Source organism: Nothobranchius furzeri, chromosome 6, assembly GCF_043380555.1.
Source record: "Nothobranchius furzeri strain GRZ-AD chromosome 6, NfurGRZ-RIMD1, whole genome shotgun sequence".
Lineage (NCBI taxonomy): Eukaryota > Metazoa > Chordata > Actinopteri > Cyprinodontiformes > Nothobranchiidae > Nothobranchius > Nothobranchius furzeri.
In genome coordinates, this window is record NC_091746.1 from 76,113,769 (window position 1) to 76,135,447 (window position 21,679).

The 21,679-nt window shown below is 40.1% G+C and overlaps 1 protein-coding gene across 1 annotated transcript in view; it reads left to right on the forward strand.

The window, feature by feature from the left end:
- The window catches only part of LOC107375153 (voltage-dependent calcium channel gamma-2 subunit), a 98,301-nt gene extending 77,956 nt beyond the window's left edge, over positions 1–20,345 (forward strand). Inside the window, exons 3-4 of the mRNA XM_015943535.3 lie at positions 15,245–15,385; positions 19,668–20,345. Of these exons, the coding sequence (XP_015799021.1) occupies positions 15,245–15,385; positions 19,668–20,200 (674 nt within the window). The 3' untranslated portion in view covers positions 20,201–20,345. The remainder of the gene's footprint in view (positions 1–15,244; positions 15,386–19,667) is intronic.
- Positions 20,346–21,679: the final 1,334 nt, after the last annotated feature.

Consider the following 21,679-nt stretch of genomic DNA (forward strand, 5'->3'; position numbering starts at 1 on the left):
ATTTTGTCCTGTACAGTGACCTTGAGAGCTTTGAAAGGTGCTTGAAATAAAATGTATTATTATTATTATCAATCAATATATCACATCATTGTCATAAAGTAGTCTAAAACGGTGCCTGTGATTCTTTATGTTACTAATAATTTTCATTTTCAGTCAGTGTGGTTATTTAGGTCACCAAGCACAAGGGGTTCACTACTGAGGGATTTTAAGGACGCTTTTACTCACAGTGCTAGTTGAATGCATTCGCTTACTGTGTTACTGTTTATGCTAAGCTAAAGTGAAAGGAGTACAGCTGTGTCAGGAGAAAAACTCGACTGATTAAATTTTTTTTTTTCAATAATCTAATACTGGGAAACATGTCAACAGAAAAAAAATCTATTTCAGGTGTAATCTCCTTTTAAAAGAATTATCCACTATTTTAATAAACACAATTATGTCTTGAACCAATAAGAAAATATATTTTCCCGTTGCATTTAACGATGGAAATCCTTACTTCTTATCTGAAAGAAAGCAATAAAACAGCTGCATTACTAAAGCATTAATCTTGCAACAAGGAAAGAAACAAATATGAATCAATTTCACAATAATAACCAATGTTGGAAAACTTCTTTGTTGTGTTCATACTGTGTTTGTTATCAATTTTATTTTATTTTCTTCATTATACACAGAGCGATAAGTTACCTTTGCTGGCATGTTTCGAAGTTTCGCTACAGAGAAACCGCCTGATGTCTTCCTTTTATCCACGGGCACCTTCTCCGCGGATCACCGTGTCTCACGAGTGGTCCAGGGTGTAAACTCCTTTGTCCCTGTTATGGCACTGGGTCCACGTCTCCTTATCTCATTTACTTCGGTTGCTCTGTGTTTATGATCCGTGTGTTCTCCCAGTCCATTACATGTTTTTTCTCTTGTACAGCGGTCTGTTATGGCCGATTTCTTTATTTTGCTTTCTGCATATTGCTCTTGTGTGTCTTCGATTTGCTTCTTCCTCACACTCCTTTTTGTGTTCTGTTTTTCATGCGTTGAGTTGGCATCCTGTGTCTCCTTTGTACGTTTGCATGGTATTTCATATATGACTCCACGTTTTTGTGCTGAAGATATTTCGTCTTTTAGGTGTGCTTATCTTTTCCTAACTATCATATACAGTTTAGTTGGCGTGTTTATGTAGTGTTTTGTCATCGCTTTTATAATCTTTTCTGTTATGCCTCTGATGTATGGAAGGGTTATTACTGGTTTTGAATTGGTGTTTTCTGGTTTTTTGTTTTGGTTCACCTTCATTTTTGTTGTTATTTGCTGGTTTCCTTTGTTATTTGCCCATGTTGGGTATCCACAGGTTTGTAAAGTGTTTTTGTGTGTGTTGGCCCTCTTGTCAGCGTTCCTCTTCTTCTGTTATTATGTTTGCTTGGTGGAAAGTTGAGAAACACACGAACCAGCTCAAAGTTCTCCTCATACATTTTAAAACAAACAAGTTCAGTTCACAATTTAAAAAAAATTAAACTAACTGCAGAGTTCCAGAAAGTAACTAGTTCATAGTTATTTTTTGTCCTCCATCCATCCATTCATCCATTTTGAACTGCTTATCCAGAGTCAGTGTTGGGCAAGTTACTTCAAAACTGTAATACATTATTTATTACTTGTTACCCTCATTTTAAAGTAATTCATTACATTACAATATTACTGATTTTAAAATGTAAGGCATTACACTACTTTTGCATTACTTTAAGTTACTTTCACCAAAACAACTTCAGTATGAATCTGGTCATGTGACGCTCAGTGAGCTCATGACTTATATGTGGAAGGTGATGTGGTGTCTGAGCTAGGATTGCTGTTAAAAACAGTCAGATATAATAACAGTGCTTTAAAATGATTGTTTATTAAATAAATGCAACAACAATCTGTACTCTCAGCACGCTGCCATCTTATATTAACTGAGTAGGGAGTGAGGTGGTGGGGGCTCCAAGCCTATATTTGCCTTGGTCCCCAAATGCCTTGATACGGCCCTGGATGTGGCACTGACTTCTGGGGTGATCTGATTCTATCACATGTATAAATATTAAATGCTTATATATTATTGCTTTTCACTGGTAAAAATGAGTATTGGGGATAAATCTACCTACTTTTTTCTTTTCAAGCACTTTGTTTTGTTTTCTTGATTTTATTTGAATAATTTCCTGCCCTTTCTCTCTCTAACCTTCCTGCATGCTGCATGTTTTCTCCGTCTTCCAGAAAAAACTGTTTCCTAGACTTCCTACTTTCTAACTTATCAGCCAAAGGGATCTTCTGCATGCGCGGCGCTCCAGCAGTAATGAGTTGAAATCACCGGGGCACAGATTATGAACTCAGCTGAGGCAAAGCACGTCAGAAAAGCACAAAATACCAGAGAATATGCGCTGATATGAACGATCGCAGGTGAATTATTTTGTTTTAGTGGAGCGATTTTGTGAATGTTACAGCGGCCGCGTGGAGGACGCAGCTGGAGTAGCTGAGCCGTTACCGCGGCGTCCTCTCTGCCTGCAAAGCTGAGTCCATAAATGACGTCATATATGTAGATACTGGATCTTTCTTCGGGTTTCCCGCAATTTGAATTTTTAAGGAACACATCTTGATTCTGGGTTTAAAAATGCATTGTAATAACCGCGTTACTGACAATTGTACCGAGTAAATATTACCATTTTCTTTCCCTGTAATGCCTTACATTACTGCATTACAGCAAAAAGCAATGCATTACAGTAATTAATCACTTTTGCACCGCATTACTCCCAACACTGTCCAGAGTTGGGGCAGCAGCCTAGGCGTGGAGGCTCTGACTTCTCTCTCCCCAGCCACTCGGGCCAGCTCCTCCCGGGGAATACCAAGGCGTTCCCTGGCCAGCTGAGAAACATAGTCCCTCTAGTGTGTCCTTTAGGTCTCCTCCCAGTTGGACGTGCCCAGAACACCTCACCAGGGAGGCATCCAGGAAGCATCCTGAGCAGATGTCCGAGCCACCTCAACTGGCTCCTCTCGACGTGGAGGAGCAGCAGGTCTACTCCGAGTCCCTCCCGGATGACCGGGCTTCTCACCCTCTCTCTAAGGGAGAGCCCAGCCACTCTGAGAAGAAAACTCAGTTCTGCCGATTGTATCCACGACCTCATTCTTTCGATCACTACACAAACCATAGGTGAGGGTAAAAACGTAGATCGACTGGAAAAATGAGAGCCTCACCTTCCGGCCCAGCTCTCGCTTCACCACAACAGACCAGTACAACATCACTGCAGATGCACCACCAATCCGCCTGTCGATCTCACGCTCCATTTTTCTGTCAGTTGTCAAAAAGACTCCGAAATACTTTAACTCCTCCACTATATATATATATATATATATATATATATATATATATATATATATATATAATTTTTCATTGATAAGGAACAATTGCAAATATGTAAAATTTCATCAGTGCGAAGGCCATCATGATGCAAAACGTTTAGCGCACACCAAACAGGTTTTTTTCCCTTTCTCTGCTCAGCTGTGACACTATCCTGCACCTTTACAAAACGCTTTATGCCTGCACCACGTACATTCCACATTCTCATCACACATCTTGGCAAGCTTGTCTCAGATTGCATCAGGAGGCAGCTACATATCACTAATGGGGATCCCACTGCTCTTAACACTATCCTGAAACAAAAAACCTGCAAAGACAATCCATGCTGTTGCTGATGTTTTTGCATCAAGGTCATCAAGGAGAAAAGGTGGAGATTATGAAATTTCAGTGGTTATAGCACCCCCGTTCCTCCTTTCAGGAAGAAACTGGAAGCCACGCCTCCTACCGCGTGAGAGAACTAAGACAATAACCCGAAGCAGAGCACGGTTGAATACACTGATCATCACTTTGATCTAATACACAAAAGCTGAATTCCTTTCTGTTCTCCTCCCTCCTCTTCTATATCTAGCTTGAAGTTTACAAACTGACATTAATTCAATGCAGGTTGATATAGCATTTAAGCTAACGCCATATTAATCAATGGTAAACACATACAGTAATTATTTGAACTGTTATTCATTTTATTTTATGGTGTGGAGCACTGAAAAAACAGATTTTAATTATTGTTGCTGATTATAATCGGGTATTCTGAGTGTTTCATCCAGGCTGAACATGAAAATAGTCTCCTACACCGATCTCCTGCATTAGCTTCTGATAGAAAGTAAACGGTGACACTATAGGACAGGGGTGTCAAAGATGCAGCCCGCGGGCCGGATGCGGCCCGCAAGCGGGTTAAATCCGGCCCGCGAGGTGGTTGTGAAAACTTTATTTTCATACTTTACAATGTAGAGAGAAAATACACTTATCTTTGTGAGCAAGTTTTCTCTGTAATCATCATAACTAAAACAAAGCTGCGCTCAAGGCTCACACAAGAACTTGAATCCCATCCTGAAGTTGGCCGCCACTCAGGATGTGACTTCTGATATTGATGTGCTGGTGAAAGCTAAAAGATGTACAGTAAAATGAGTCAAATATACTTTAAGTGCTGCATGAAACTGATCTTGCCATGCGATCTGTAAGCTCTTTGAATCACTAAGGAATTTTTATTTATTAATTGATTTTTCATTTTTTTCAAATTTTCAGGAACACTTCAGGTGTTGTACTTGTACTACACTGTCCTCAGGCTCCAGCCTTGTTTCATATTGATTGTATTAAAACAAAGAAAACAATCGGTCCGGCCCACTTGGGACTAGATTTCCCTCGTTGTGGCCCCTGAGCTAAAATGAGTTTGACACCCCTGCTCTAGGATTAGAAAAGGCCGACGGGTATGTCACGCTGTCACTTAACGTTCATGGACTCGCCCATATTGACTTATAACATGGAAGGCTGTTGTAGCCTCCAGCAAACAGCAGCGAATGTCTCGACTAGTAGAAGCAAACCATTAGCATCAGCAACTCCACAACACAGCAGAACTCCACCTGGCTTGTTTTATTTGTGGAGATAAAACATCAGCGTTGCAGAGCAAACAGTCAGTAGTAGAGTTGCACTGCTGTTATCCAATTCAAGGAAAGAGTTCCAAATATCAGGGAATAAGACTCCAAATCCTGCCGTGTTAAGCTCTCCTCTGATGTGGCATTCTGCTAGTTCTGAAACAAGTGCATCTGAGCTTTTTTTTTCCCTTTGAGTACAACTTACAAGACATTCACTTCTGCTAGAGACCACAGCAAATATATTAAACGATTAAAGGAGTGTCTCACACTTTTGAATAACATTGTGTTTACATTTCTCTGAAATAAAATATCTTAATCTGTATCAGTTTGAACCCTTATAAATCACAAAGCTCCCTCCATCTTTTGAAATCATCCCAAAAGTAGATTCTACTCAAGGATGTAATTTTCACTTAAGAAGTGGGGGGGACACAGGGTGGGGGGGGGGGGTGGGGGGGGGGGTGTGTGGGTATCTTTGCAGTATGTTCTAATGGGAAACAGGCTTCAACACAAACTGTTGTTTCCCGCTTGGTCCTACAGCTCAACCAGTGTCAATTTAATATAGCGTAATATTGTTTTTGGATGGTAAAAAGTGCAGGGGTCAAAACTTGACTTTGGAAAAAGTGGGGGGGACATGTCCCCCCTGTCCCCCCCCAAAATTACGTCCATGATTCTACTCAACTGTTGTAAACGTTTTACAGCGAGTTTTTAAGAAGTACTTTTTTATTGAAATATTTTTGAGAAGTTGAAGGAGTCAAGGAATCAGTAACTTTGTTTTTTTTTCTTTGCTCTATTGCAAACTTCCGGCGTCCCCCTGCAGTGCATGCTGGGGATTGGGTTGCACTCTTATTGATTGACAGCTCCCTCTTGTGGAGATGTAAATCTATTGGTCAACAATGTTCATGTAAATGATTTGTTTGGCTGTAGATGCCAATCAAGGGACTTAGAGGAAAGATGAATTCTGAAAGAGAACCTACTTTATATAATAGAACAGGGTCAGATAGTCAAATTTAAGCATTATGAAGTTACTTTAAAGGATACTTTGCAACATTTTCATATTTTTAAATAATTTCTTGAGCCAGCATGTGCTCAAATGACACTTTAAGGCAGGGGTGCCCAATCCTGATCCTCGAGGGCCGGTATCCAGCACGTTTTAGTTTTAACCCTGCTTCAACACACCTGATTTCAATCAGCAGGTGATTAACAGGCTTCTGCAGAGCTTGATGAGATGCTGCACAGGTGATTCAACCAGTTAATCAAGTGTGTTGGAGTAGAAAAAAAGAAAAAAACTTGCTGGATACCGGCCCTCCAGGACCAGGATTGGGCACCCCTGCTTTAAGGGGTTAAGGCAAGGCCATTTGCATCTTCACTGTAGTCGGTTCAATCTGTTGGACTGAAATAATGGAGCTGACATGTCTGGTTCCAGCACATTTCATTCATGTTTCAGATCATGAATGCAGCTGATTTGTTTCATTTAGTGATGAATTACTCCTGTAGACACTAATGATGGCTGGGGAGACGTTTCAGCTGTTAGATTAAGGTGTTAAAAAGATGAACGCACAGGAGGAAGACAGGATTTGCTTTTGGTTCTACAAATGGACACTAGGGGGTGCTAAAAGCAAGCCAAAACTACCTAGCCCTTTAAAAGATTAAGCACAGTGTTGGGAACGTTACTTTAAAAAAGTAATTAGTTATAGTTACTGATTACTTTGTCAAAAAAGTAACTCAGTTACTAACTGAGTTACAAGATCATAAAAGTAACTAATTACCAAGAAAAATAAACTACTTAGTTACTTTTTTCATTAAAGAATGCAAGAATTACTACAATAGTGAAATATAAATGACTAATGACTGGAACATAATAACATGTATGTCCAAATGTTTTTAATAAACCTGAAAAATTTAAATAAATAAGCACTTAACAGGAGGAACTACTAACGGGAACATTACACTTATCTAGACTATTAAAAGGTCACTGTGTGATATTTAACAAGACCCCAATCAGCTAAAATTTAAAATTGCAAATAGAAACACCTGTAAAGGTTCCCGAGCCTTTAAATGGTCTCTCAGTCTAGTTAAATTACAGAAATAAATGTAATTTTTCACCGCATTTTAATTTTTCCAGCTTCACATAATTGTCTGTTATTAGTAGCATTTCTGTTGCTGCTAATCTAGTAATGGTTAAAGAGCAAGTCACCCCAAATAAACTATTTTTTTCTGATAAACTATATAAATGCGTGTCTAATCGTGCTGCAGACACGTGTAGTCAATAGTTTTGCACTTTAGTGCATTTTAGTTAAAATTTAAAATTTCTGCCTGAAACTGTCAGTGTTGTACCGTTGTCAGGTAAAAACTCTTCACTGCATTTGAATTGAAATCTGACATCACCATTGGCTAAGAGGTATGCTATGATGTAAACTGGTAGATTATGATGTCACAATGTCGTGAGTGTGTGTATTTGTAGTGGCTCCACCCTCTCCGTCTGCTAGGCAACAGCATTTGTTGCATTTTTCAAACATGAAGTGGGAGTGAAGTATGTTCTTGTAAGGGGTGACTTGCTCTTTAAATAAATAAATAAAATCCTTTAAAATGACACTAGAAGAGGCACAAGCCTGATGGAGGACTTAAATGTACTATCTCTGGTCAGACCCAACCACAGAAGAGCTGAAGCTGGGTGATAAACACACACAGGTAGTTCTAATAACACCTGAGCTCCATGACGTCTGAGACTGATGCATCAGTGTTACAGCGGGACTAAAGACGTGATCAGAAACAGGTTACAGCTGGATGATCTGGGAAGGCAGAAGATCAGGTCGTATGAGCGGTGAACAGGTGAGCGGACCTTCGGGACGTCCCGCTGTCAAGCTAAGAAGGGCACGGCTGCAGATCCACACCTGCAGCCGTAGACTATTCATCACGTCTTCCTCGTTCTTTGCGGGCCGTGATGCTCTTGGATGAAAACATCTACCTCTTTAGCTCCTGATCAGCTGATGACAGCTTCAACACACCGCGCTACTTAATGCCGCATTTTCTTATCAGTAACAGAAACAACGTTTGGATAAAAGAAGATGTAATTAATTAGTTTGCTCGTTACTGAAAGAAATATATTTTTTAGTAACGCAGTTATTTTAAACGGCGTTATTCCCATCACTGCTCTGTTGTGTCTACAGCATGCAGTGACTGAGACAGTGAGGGTCTCCGCCCACCCGGCCAATCATCATCGTGTTTGTAAGTGCGTTACCGACACCTCTCTCTCCCTGGCTGCAGCTGAAGTGTGGCGGTCAGAAAGCCTCACACTGTTGCTCAACGTTCGACAAGCACATAGTAACGCACAACCTTCCGTCCCCAGTAACGTAACGGCATTGCAACAGTGGGAAAAGTAATTAATTAAATTTTTCCGTTACCCACAAAAGAATGTCGTTAGAAACGCCGTTATACTCCCAACACTGGTACCACCGCTTTAAATTGAGCTTATTTCTGGTTTGATTAATAATTATTCTCAAAAACACTTAAAACGGAATCATCTAAAAAATCTATTACTAATGATTTTGATAATAATGATTGTAGAATCAAGTGATAATCATAAAAACAGATGGCACAAGAAAACACAGGACATCACACCAAGCCGGCTAAATACAAACTCACTACTTCGTGACTACAAAGCAAAAAAAGACTGTTACCTATTAAAAGAAAAAAATAACTTTAACACTTTGGGCTTCTTAAAATACTCATGTTTTTTTGTTGTTGTTGTTTTTTTTTTTTGGACACCGAACTATACAGTAGCATTTTCACTTTGATGAAAAGATGCCCATAGGAGCAAAACTTCACAACATTTTTTGCTGCATCAAAACAATGTTCTGTACAATCCAATCTGTAGGTGTTCGTCAAAAGTTTGCATGGTTTGACTGCGCAGTGATGTGAGCGGTAAAGCACGGCGAGGCAGGGTGGCCTCGTGTGAAAACAGACATCAATCAGCAGCCAGGAAGACAGGGTGTCAGCCTCCACGGTGGCCTTGAGCATTCTTTAAAAAGAGACTTAAAAACATACTGAACGTGTCTCTTGATGCTGCTGCTGCTGCCACTGCAGTGCATTCACTCCCAGCTCAGCTCTCTTCTTCTGTGTCTGTGCCACGATGTGTGCCTGGAGGCCTACACATTTAAAAATTCTTCCTTTTAAACTCCCTGCCTTCAGCTTAAAGCGCGAGCGCAAAGAGAGCAGAAGAATAAGTGAGAAATACTGCTGCAGGCAAAGAAGCTTCACATAGAACCAAAGACCTGACGTCTTTGTGCTTTTTCTCTTGTCTTTCCTTTGCTCCTCTGTGCTTATTTTGTCTTTAACATTCCTTATTTTCACATTGTTACCACGTTTATCCATCCATCCTTCTCATTTTGTCATTTTCTGCTTAACAACACACTTTTTTCTTTGAAGTGCTTCTTTTTAATCTTAGCTGCATCTTTTAGAGAAACTCCTGGAACTCAAGATAATGTCTTTCCATCTTCTCTTTTACATGTTGTCTGTATTAAAGGTGCAGTGTGTAAGAATGAAGTACAAATTTTACACTGAAATAATCCCAAAGCAGTCTAATGTCTCAATCATGTTCAAAGGAAGGTTATACTGAAACATATTTCATTTTCATCAGGTTATCAGTTTTTACCGGTAGAACATCTTCTGGCCTCAGAATCAGTTGCTTGACTTGTCAAATCCATCATTTTACACTGCCCCAGCCTCGCCTTGCTGAGTGAACATTTTACCGCTACGGTGCCCTCTAGTGGCTGGTAGATGTAAACACAAACCCAGTGTCATGCCCAACAAAATAAAATTTTGATTATTTATTTTTTTAAATATGGCTTTTGCAGGAGAAACTTTACATTCATGCTGTGCCTCTCTAAAGGCCCGGTGGAAGTATTCTTTATTAAATATAGCTTTTTATTAAAATGTTCTATATTATAACATTAACATATAAAAAGAAAAGAAAGAAAGAAAAGTAGGAAGAAGAAGAAGAAGAAGAAGACGAAGAAGAAGACGAAGAAGAAGAAGAAGAAGAAGACGAAGAAGAAGACGAAGAAGAAGAAGACGAAGAAGCAGAAGCAGAAGAAGAAGAAGACGACGAAGAAGAAGAAGACGAAGAAGAAGACGAAGAAGCAGAAGACGAAGAAGAAGAAGAAGAAGAAGAAGACGAAGAAGAAGAAGAAGAAGAAGAAGAAGAAGAAGAAGAAGAAGAAGAAGAAGCAGAAGACGAAGAAGCAGAAGACGAAGAAGCAGAAGACGAAGAAGAAGAAGAAGAAAAGATCATTCCTATAGCGTCTCTCAAGATAAAAACCACGAGGCACTTCACAAAAACAAAAAATGTGAAAATATAAAAAAGAATTAAGAAAATGGTTAAAATATATTTTAAATGAGCAAAAAATAGACAATTGTAATTAAAAAATGTAAAGAAAGAGAGAGAGTGAATAGGAAAGAGGGAAATCAGTGGATCCTGAGGAAGGTGGAATAGGTGGGGAGAGCAGAATAAAGAGAGAGAGGTGAAGAAGGTCATACAAAAGCCAGCTTGAACAGGTGAGTCTTCAGCTGCTTTTTGAAGGAGACCACTGAGTCCACTGATCTCAGGCTCAGGGAGAGAGGTCCAGAGTCTGGGGGCCACAGCAGCAAATGATCTGTCACCTTTGGTCTTTAGCCTGGTGCTGCACAACCAGTAGGCTTTGATCACTGGACCTCAGGGACCTGCTGGGGGTGTAGGGACTAAGAAGATCACCAATGTAAGATGGTGCTTGTCCATGTAAGGCCCTATAGACCAGAACCAGGATCTTGAAATGAACCCTGAAGTTGACTGGCAGCCAGTGAAGCTGGAGGAGAAGCGGGGTGATGTGGGTGTGTTTGGAGGACTTGGTCAGAAGCCGAGCACAGGCGTTCTGAACCACCTGTAGACGGTTCAGGGAGGTTCTGCTCAGACACGTGAAAAGAAAGTAGCAGTAGGAGACATTTTGCTGATATGAGTTCGTTTCAAACTTTGCATCATCACCCTAAAATTGTTTTGACATGATGCATTTATGAACGTGAATCTGCACCAAGGTCCACCTTTGGTGTCATTTTTCAATAAACTGCATAAGGATTGGGGGGGGGGGGGGGGGGGGGGGGCACTTTTCTTATCCAACTTAATTCATAAATGTTTTCAACACCAAAACAACGTTTATGTTTTCTATTCTTTTTTCTTTGTTCATTTTATTTAATTGTTTTAGTTTTATTTATTTAATTTTTTTTTTGTTGCTAAACTTGGCCCAAATTTTTTAAATATGGCTTATCACTTATTAAAAGCAATGGCTTTAATAAAGCATGTGCACCCTCCTAATTTTTTTCAAAGGTGTGGTGAAACTCAAAAACCAAAACTCAAAATTTAGGACGTCTCAGAAAAAATGTATGTTTATAGTCTAAGGAAAATATGTATGGAAGATGGTAAATAGCCTAGTTTTTTATTTTTACTTTTATTTTCCTGAAAAACAAAATCAATCAAGCACAACTCATGCAACCTATCCTTATGTTTGTGACAAAGTTTCTGTTGAAATTAATTTTTTAAACTGTGCACCCTCTGCCTTCCAGGCTGTAACACTTGTAATGTGAGGCAGAAGCTGACACCTTCCCAGGTGCAATTGGGGGGTGAACTGCTAATTATTCATATTTTGAAGCTTTAATTCCATCTAAAGTAAAGATTAAAAAAAATGCACCCCCTTTATAGTTTCCATGATGGTAAATTTGACCTATCAAATCTAAAATGTTTTTATGAACCAGGCTGTAAACATGGTTATTTCTGCTGTGAATTTGGCATTTTTACCATGGGAGACAGCCCCTAGTGGATGAGGGGGAGAACTGCAATTTTTGTCACTTCCACGTTGGCTTCCCTATCGCAGGCGGATGTGTCTAGGACCATAAACTAGATGTTAATATTTGAAGTCAAAATCAAGGTGAAAAGTCAACATTAAACCACACTTTAATATACACGAGGTGAAAGCAACTCGTAGCAAACAATCAATACAATTTAAATTTAAAACACAAACCTGTCACCATGATGCACCGTGTGCTGTCCACACCTATTTGGGTGCTGGGTATGACTCTGATTACAACAACAGAACTCAGCTAGCAGTGTGTTTATCTCAGCCAATGATAAATCAGAAAAATCACAGACGTGCAACTGCGACAGTAGGCATTGTTGCTTTAAAAACGACGTGCACGTCTTTGTTTGGATGCTGGAAGTACGTAAAACAAGGGCCTTGAAGAGAATTTGACTTGACGCCACATGTCAATAAAGATGAGGAGATGAGGTTAAAACATAATGGAAGAGAGGAGAAAGAATCTTGGTGCAGAGCCAACTCCAAGGTCACCTCAATGTTCAGCGAACGAAGCGATCACAGGGCTGCTGTTCTGAAGGTAAAGAGTGATGCGGATTCAAAATAAAGACAAAATAGGGCACAAAAAAGTCTAAAAGCAAGATGACACTATTAATATTTGATCTGATAATCAAGATGAACTGAAATCTGGGTTCATATGGAAACATTTACAATAAAGCTTTGTCAGCTTTTAGAGAAAGAGTGAACATCTGCTAACTGAAAGGTTTACGTTTCATTTTTGGCTTCCTCGGTTGACACGTTGTCAAGTGTCATGGGCAAGTATAAAGCTGTACATATAGAATTAAAAGATAAATCTGGCGCATTTACTACAGCTCCAGATTTGGTTTATTAATTTTGATGATTTATTTTTAGGACGCTTTATGTCAGTGTAGAACGTCACACATTCTATATCAGATTTGCTCTAGATGGAAACAGATCCTGTTTATTGTTTTTTTAAGTGTAGGAACTAGAATTTAATTTCAAAAGGAAAATCTCAGCTTATATGAAACAGGCTATTTAAAACGCTTAAACATTTAGCTGAGGCCATCTCATCATATTGTGACCAAAGTGAATGAAGCACAGAGCTAACAGCTGGTGGAACGCTCAGTTAGCAGAGAACATTCATAATTCATGATTTATGTGCAATTAACTGGGATGCTGATTTTTCTCCTCATCTAATCAACACTTAAAAATGTTCTTGGTGTGCTTAAAACATTCTGCAAAATTGTAAAATTGCATTAAGTTAATTGGATTATAAAATTTATCCATCCATCCATTTTCTTCAGCTTATCCTGAGTCGGGTCGCGGGGACCCAGACTTACCTCTCCCCAGCCACTTGGGCCAGCTCTTCTGGAGCAATCCTTGGGCGTTGCCTGGCCAGGCGAAAGACATAGTCCCTCCAACATGTCCTGGATCTTCCTTTAGGTCTTCTCCCGGATGGATGTGCCCAGGAAACCTCAGCAGGGAGGTGTCCAGGTGGCATCCTAATCAGATCCCCGAGCCACCTGAACTGGCTCCTCTTGAGCAGCGGATCTACACTCCTCCCGGATGACCGAGCTTCTCACCCTATCTTTAAGGGAGAGCCCAGCCATGAGAAAGCTCATTTTGGCTGCTCGTATCTGCAATCTTGTTCGGTCACTACCCAATGCCTGGAACCATAGATGAGAGTAGGAATGTAGATCAATGCAGACCAGGCTCTGACAGAGGTCATACAGGGGCCTGACAGCCTGTTTCAGAGGGCCTAATACCCCATATACCCGGACTACCCACCTTCTCCAAATCCACAAAACACATGTACGTTGATTGCGCAACCTCCCACGCACCCTCCAGGATCCCCCTAAGGGTATAGAGCTGGTCCAGTGTTCCACTGCCAAGACAAAAACCACACTGCTCCTCCAGAATCCGAGGTGCGACAATCCGACGGACCCTCAGTTTTCTATTTAGGATACAGTTATGTAGCATGTACAGTCCTGTGTAAAGATTTTAGGCAGATGTGAAAAAATGCTGTAAATAAAGAATGCTTTCTGAAATATAAGTAATGATTTATTTATTTTAATCAAAGTGAGTAACCCCAGGAATGTCCCACCCCTGAATATAATTCAGCCTGTTGCCATATTCCCCATTGTGGGAAAAAGCATTTTCTGACCTGCCCAGTCATTTTTTTCTGGCAGCATTCTGTTAGCTTTAGCTTAGCATAAATGATGTAAGTGAATGGTAACTGCTAGCGTTTCATCCATTCAAATGCAAAATAGATCACCTACTTTTGTAAACATAAATGCATGGCCGCTAGGCCAATACCGGTACAGTTTTTTGAAGGAACCACATTGTACGTTGATCTAAAAACGGCAGAGCACGTGACAGATGAAGCTGGAGTCTTTTGGGTCCACTGCACTGTGTCCTTGCTCCTTGCAGCAGCAGCTTATAGTGGTGCTTTGTCATAATGTAGTTGCGAGTCTAAATCCACTCATAATTCCTTTGTGTTTTTTATTATTTTCACTTGCAGTTGATATGATTATTGAGATCGACAAGAAAAATGAAGGTGATTATTATTGTGACTTTTTCCACATAAAATGCTAGCTGTTACCATTCATTTACATTGTTTATGCTAAGCTAAGGGATAGACAATTAATGTAATACTACCACATCAGGAGAATGACTGGGCTGGTTACAAAATGCTGGAAAATTCTTCCTACAGCACAGTTCCTTAAGAAACTGTGTGCAAGTGTATAGAAGTAATTTATGCAGTTTTTTTATTGGTGAAAATTAATGATAAACACTTTAATTTTTGAAAGCATTCTTTGTTTACCAATTTTTTTTTTACACCTGCCTAAAACTTTGGCACGGTACTGTAAGTGTAGGGAAAATCAGCTATTTTGTCTAGTCGAGGTTTAAACACCCCAAAACATGAATTTGCGTACAAAAAAACTGCATCCGTTTTAGAAGGAAGGAGTTTACAAAAATCAACCTGAGGCCAATCGGCCCATCAGCCAAACTGAGAGTAAACAGATAGCTGATGGACAAACTGATACAGAGGAGAGGGGAAGGACATGGGCAAACAGAGATGAAGAGAAACAGGACTGGAGAGATGCATCGATCCACACATGGTCTCTGGTGGACAACATTTAGAACAGATAAAAAGAGTAGCGTTTATCACAAGTATAAAGCAATATTTGCAGTTATATTATCAGGTTTATTACAAAAAATATATACCGTATAAATCAAACAAATGTAGAAGTTGTTTATCCATGTCACTACATGTTATGTCATCTGGTTGTCACCCTGTTTCCAAAAATGATTTTATTTGTGACTTGCTTGCAGCGGTGACATCTATTTCTATCTCTTTGTGTGTGTGTGTGTGTGTGTGTGCGTGCGTGTGTGTGTGTGTGTGTGTGTGTGTGTGTGTGTGTGTGTGTGTGCAGGCGCTGTTCGAGCATCCAGTATCTTCCCCATCCTTAGTGTGATCCTGCTCTTCATGGGGGGGCTTTGCATTGCCGCCAGCGAATTCTACAAGTCACGCCACAACATCATCCTCAGCGCTGGCATTCTCTTCGTCTCTGCAGGTACATTGAAGGGTGTTATGGTGGGGGTGGGAGGCTAATGTGGACAGTGACGATGTGCTGGTGGAGACGTGGTCAGACTTGTCAAAATAAACTAGAGGAAATCAGAAAGAGACTAGCAGTGTTGGTAATAGAAAGAGCAACAGAAGCAAGGGCAGCACAGACATGGTGAGAGTGCATGTGTGAAACAACATGTCTCTGTCGGACTGAGACGGTTATTCAATGGTGTATGAATGAAAATAAAAATGTAATGAGAAGAGGGAAACCTTATCAGAACACGAATTCATACAACTTCTGTAGGATGAAGCAGTAGAGACCAAGATAGAGAATTTTAGCAAATGACTTCAGTGTGTGTGTGTGTGTGTGTGTGTGTGTGTGTGTGTGTGTGTGTGTGTGTGTGTGCTGTGGTTCTAGGACACGGTCTACTGCGTTACACTAGAAAATCTAATACCTCTCCAAGTCACGAGTGAGAGACAGAGTTTGCCGTGTTTCTCGTCTTCCTTTTCAGTACGTCTGTCTCTTTCGGCCTGTTGCTAGGCTAAAAGGAGGCCGCTGGGATTCAGCTCTAAAAATAAGGTGTCCCTGAAACTCATTTGCTGAGATTCATCTCAATGAGACCTTCAGAATGAAAAAAAGAAAATAGTCCATTCACATTTTTACATTTGCATTTGTTGCTTTCTGCGTTAACTTATACTTGTCCCCCCCCCCACCCCCCCACCCCATATACAAAAGGAATGTCGAATTTTATAAAATCAGCGTATGTCAACTAGTTCCAATAAACCCAGCTGCTTAAATGAAAATAGTAATATACATTTACTTTTAACATAACAGTGCATAACAATATACATACCATACTTTCATTTAAAATATTTGCCTAAAGGTTATTTTAGCCTCATGAGTCCAAAATGCATCAGATCAGTACTTTCCAAAAGTTGAGTTCAGGACCTTGCAATGTTTGGGGAAATGTCTGCTGGTGGGACATCTTGAGGAAATCTCCAGAACATAATTTAAAAAATAATTGCTAGTATCATGCTTTTGCTAAATTGTAAAATAAGTAAATTTAAGAAAACAAAACTGTATGCTGGTCGCTGAAGCTGCTTGTCCCAAATCTGATGTGTTTTGTGGGTCAGAAGCTAAAATGTTCTAGAAACCAATGACCTGGATGTTGTTTTGTAAACTTATTTTGAGCATTTCTATGGAGAGTTCAGCAGACTTGAATACTTCCAAGTGTTCATTTCATTAAAGTGACAATGTGTAGTTTTTACCATTAAGCTATGGAAATATCCATCGAAATGTTGTTGTAAATGAATTAAAAGATGCCCAGTTGTTGAAAAATAGTGACAGTTTCACAACATATAACCATACAAATCTGTTCTAAAATACATGGAGCAGGTCTAAGGGTGTTTCTCAATGCCAAGGAACCTCGCCTTGATGTCTTAGTCCCGTCCGGTCGCCTGGGAGATACGTCATTAGGGACCGCCAAGGCGTGTTCCAATGTTCATGTTCTACCGAGGTGTGTGTTCTCCGCTTGTTAGCCGTTAAGCTAGCTGAGCAAGGATACACGGGAGGTGTCTTGTAGCCTAGCCTTGGTCAAAGATTTTCCACTATCCACTGCAGTATTTACAAAAGCATGGCGGATCAGAAGCGAGCAGCTACTTCAGGGGCCAATTTCAAGTTTAAAAGTAAGTCAACTCATTTAAAATAAAATTTTTGATCCAAAGAAGTTATCTATGGTTGGTTAGTTGCTTAGTTGTTGCAGCTTCGGTGACTAGCATGTTGTAACTCTCCTACATATTTAACAAATATATACACAATTTAAAAAGTAAAAGGCTCGTTAAATATTTATATTGAAACGTATACATATAAAATGTAACGTTATCACCCGTGTCACGTGACCTTACATGACCGCCGTGGACGCAGGGTCACGTGATGCAAGTCTGATCCATTTAACTTGCCCAGGGAAGGACAGTGTCCTTGTAAGCAAGGTGCCTGGCATCACAAGACATCGCCTCGCAAGGCCAGGTGACTTGACATTGAGAAACACCCTAAGTCTCTGGGCAACGCCACATTGGATATCATGTTTCCTTCTACGGAAGCCTGTGAGGACAAGATACATTTACTGGTTTGTAACAAATGGTTACAAAACTTTCACCAATAATAAACGTTGTTGTTTTACACATTTACCTCTTCACTTGTTGCCAGTGATGAAAGGGATTCTGATGTGCTTGTTGTTTTGCTGGAGGTTCCACTCCCAGGGATTTTTTACCCTAATGGCCATCCGTTTGTAAGGGCTTACTTGAACACAAAAATACTGCTTGCTTGCAATGACTTAGGCATGTACTGCCTTCCATTGCCAGGGAAAAAACACACTGTTACTTGAATGTCTGCAAAATGGTCTCATGTTAGGTGTTTTACAAATTTACTCAGACTGTGATCTTGTTTCCTTTAAAGTGCAAGGTTCACCGAGAATCTGAATGTGAAAATAGTCTTAAACCCCTATTTCCTGCATTAGCTGCTGAAAGAAATAGATGAGGAATCGCTTGGGTCAGACAAAGCCAGACAGATCTACAGTATGTCACACTGTAAATTCTGCATTCATGGACTCACTCATATTGGCTTCTAACCACAGAAGGCTGTGTTGGGTTTTGCAGCCAGGACACAGCAAAGCATGTCAAGGCTAGTCGAAGCCAATTGACAGCATTAGCAACTCTACAATCCAGCAGAACTCCTTCTGGCTTGTGTTATTAATGAGGATAAATCATCAGTGTTGCAGAGCAAATGGAAGCAGTGGAAGAGTTGCATTGCTGTTAGCCAATCAGAGGTGAGATGTCTTAAAAGAATGAGTAAGACTCTAAATCCTGCTGATTCCTGCCCCTCTCTCCTCCGGCTAACTTCTACTTCCTGAAACAGAGCTTTTTTTCTACAGCAAACGACTCACAAGGCATTAATTTATTAGACGACTAGCCTAGAATCTAGACTATCATTTGCCAAACCTAAATAATTTCACTTCACATATCAGTCTAGGCACGCTTTATTAAACCTCAGCAGCCCCGGCCAATATTGTGGCTAGCTAATCACAGCAGGTTTATGTAGAAAAACGCTTAATTGTCTTTTGTTTGTATATATATGTATATATATATATATATATATGTGTATATATATATATATATATATATATATATATATATATATATACACATATATATATATATACATATATATATATATATATATATATATATATATATATATATATATATATATATATATATATATATATATATAATGTCTTCTTCCTGCCCCGTTGACTGTCACTCGTGGCGGACCAATTACAGTGCTCTATTGATTATGGGGGCCAATCACAGTACTCTGTTGCTGGATGGGATGTTACCAAAAAACAAAGATGGGGACGGCTCATTTGAAACAGAATAATAAACTTTGGCCTATTTTGAATTGGGCTTGTCTTTGAGTCGAGAGCAGATAGAGATACTTAACTCATTCACTACCAGCCGTTTCCTGATCGGTAAAGCCCTTCGCTGCCAGCGTTTCACAGTGTTTTTACAGCTTTTTTTAAGAGTCACAGAACGTTGTGCGCTAGGATGATGTCGACACCAAAACTACCAAAACAAAGAGGAGACTCACTGCTTACATCAGGAAGAATCCGCGTGTTTCGAGTGTTATCCGTTCTTTCATAATCTGTTGTCGAATTGTGATCGGCAGAAGCTTTTCCGGTTCGCGTTTCACTTTTTTTTACAGCAGCGGCCCAAAATGATCTCCTAACACATGGATTTTCTGCTTCCTGATCACGTGACGTGTGACGTATGTGGATGAAGATCGGCTTTAGAGCTGGAATGCTTGTTCACACGATGCGGGGACTCGTTCCGACGCCCACACAGTAGAAAAAATGCAAATGACGACTTTAGTCGTCAACGGCAGTGAATGAGTTAAGTTTATTTAGAAAAAGGATGTTTTTGCATCTTCTTTGATAGAGTGTGGTAGACTGCCTCGTTCATTGACATTTGTAGCAGTACATCATGGTGTTCGTTATCCAATAGTTTGTGGAGACCGTTTGAAAGACAACCATAGATCCCGCCCCATGACTGAGAGCCATCAATGGACTGTGGCCAGACTATATATTTACATATACATATAGGATGGCTTGCCAGGCTATGAGACCACAGCACATTTATTGAAACATCAAGTGTATTCCCTCTTTAAACAAACTTCTGCTGGAGATATTCTATATTTTCCTTTTTGAACTCATTTATTTTTCTCTTTTTTACAGGCCTGAGCAACATCATAGGAATCATCGTGTATATATCAGCAAATGCCGGCGACCCTTCAAAGAGTGACTCCAAGAAGAACAGCTACTCTTATGGCTGGTCCTTCTACTTTGGCGCCCTCTCCTTCATCATGGCCGAAATGGTGGGTGTGTTAGCTGTGCACATGTTCATCGACCGGCACAGAGAGCTGCGAGTGGGTGCGCGAGCTGCAGACTACCTCCAAGGAGCAGCCATCACACGCATACCAAGTTACCGCTATCGTTATCGACGCCGTTCGCGTTCTTCGTCCCGCTCCACGGATCCCTCGCAGTCTCGCGAGGCATCACCAGTGGGCCTGAAAGCCTTCGGGACTCTGCCTTCCACTGAGCTGTCCATGTACACACTGCCCAAGGGCCAAACGGGCACCCCGACAGCTACCTATAACTCTACAGAGAGGGACCACAATTTCCTACAGGTCCACAACTGTGTTACTAAGGACCTGAAAGACTCAAGCGGCCACAGCAACGCCGCCAACCGGCGCACTACGCCGGTATGAATCACATATGGACTATAGACTCTACAAAAAGTAAAAAGGGATATTAGTGAAAAGCACCAAAAGAAAGACTGTTGTGTGAAAAGGTGAGCAGACGTTGGTAGATTGAGGAGTGAGGGGCAGGAGTGACAGAAGATCCAAGGAAGCTGAAAAATCAGTGAACTTCTGATAAAAATTAAGAAAAAAAAAGGAAATGGAGTTAAAATGCATAAAAAAGAAACATGCATGATTTTCCCATGAACCATTGTTTAATGTTTTTAAGGTGGGTAAGGAGTCAGGAGGTCGGACATCTTGAATGCTGCAGCATTTGGGGTGTTGGCCGTCTCAGGGCCGTGGATCTATGGATGGGTGGGCTGGGCCAGGCTGCCTTTTGAAAGACAAACAATTTTCTTCTTGTTTTCATTCTTCTCCTCAGTCCAAAGAGCGGCAAAGCTTGCCCCTCGGCCCAGCCTTCAAACCTGCCCTTGCACTGTCATTCCACATCCCTGCCAACACACACGCACACATCGTAAACTTCCTTTTACTCTCCACTACTTTGTTTAACGGCATTCTCTTGATTTAATTATTTAATTGCATTACTACTGTGAACCATTGCGGTGTGGAATTCAAGCAGGGAGCAATTCAGGCCGCAAAAAATAAATGCATAAAAAAACATTTAAAATATAAAAGATAAAAACATTTTTATTAAATGTATTAATTATATATAAATATATATGTTCATATATCATGACTAGACTTCCCTGCTGAAGGAAAAAAAAACAAGAAAAAGTTAAGTAACTTATGAGTTGCTTAATGTAGTTAAACTAAATCTAGTCATCATGGAAGCTCAACCAAGATGGAGGGCTCAGCATGGCTGGCTTGTTTACGGTCAAACCACTGATAAAGTAATACTGGTTAGTAATGGACACTCCGGCAGATTATTTGACAACAACAGAAGATACAAATAAAAATGTTCTGGCAGTTTGATGAAATCCTGGCTGCCATATTTGTTCAGAGATACATGGGTAAACTTTAGCCTTTTATGTTGTTTTACTTTTCTTTTCTTTTCTTTTTGGCCTCATAAAGAGGCAGAGAGAAGTGAGGACTTGCTTAAGAAATGATCTCTCATCAAACTTGAAAAATGACTGTGGACAATGAAACGTCACTACTGCCTAAGACACAGCTAGTGCGTGAGAGAACACAGATACCGGCGAACTGAAGTAAGTGACTCAAAAAAAAAAAAACTATTACAAATTTACATGCATGCTGATCAAAATCATCAAACCTGCTTTTAAGAAAATGATGTTTTGAACAATTAGACACTGATACCATGTAAGGGCGGTGGGATGATAGAAACTAACGTGTCTTTTCAACCTTCTTCTTTTCGTGGTTCGGGGTTTGGATTGGGGCTTCACTATGCTTGAAACAAAAACATACTTTGGGAAATGTTAACAAGGCTTTTTATTGTTTAAGAAAAGAAAAAAATTGCCTTTTTTTATTTCA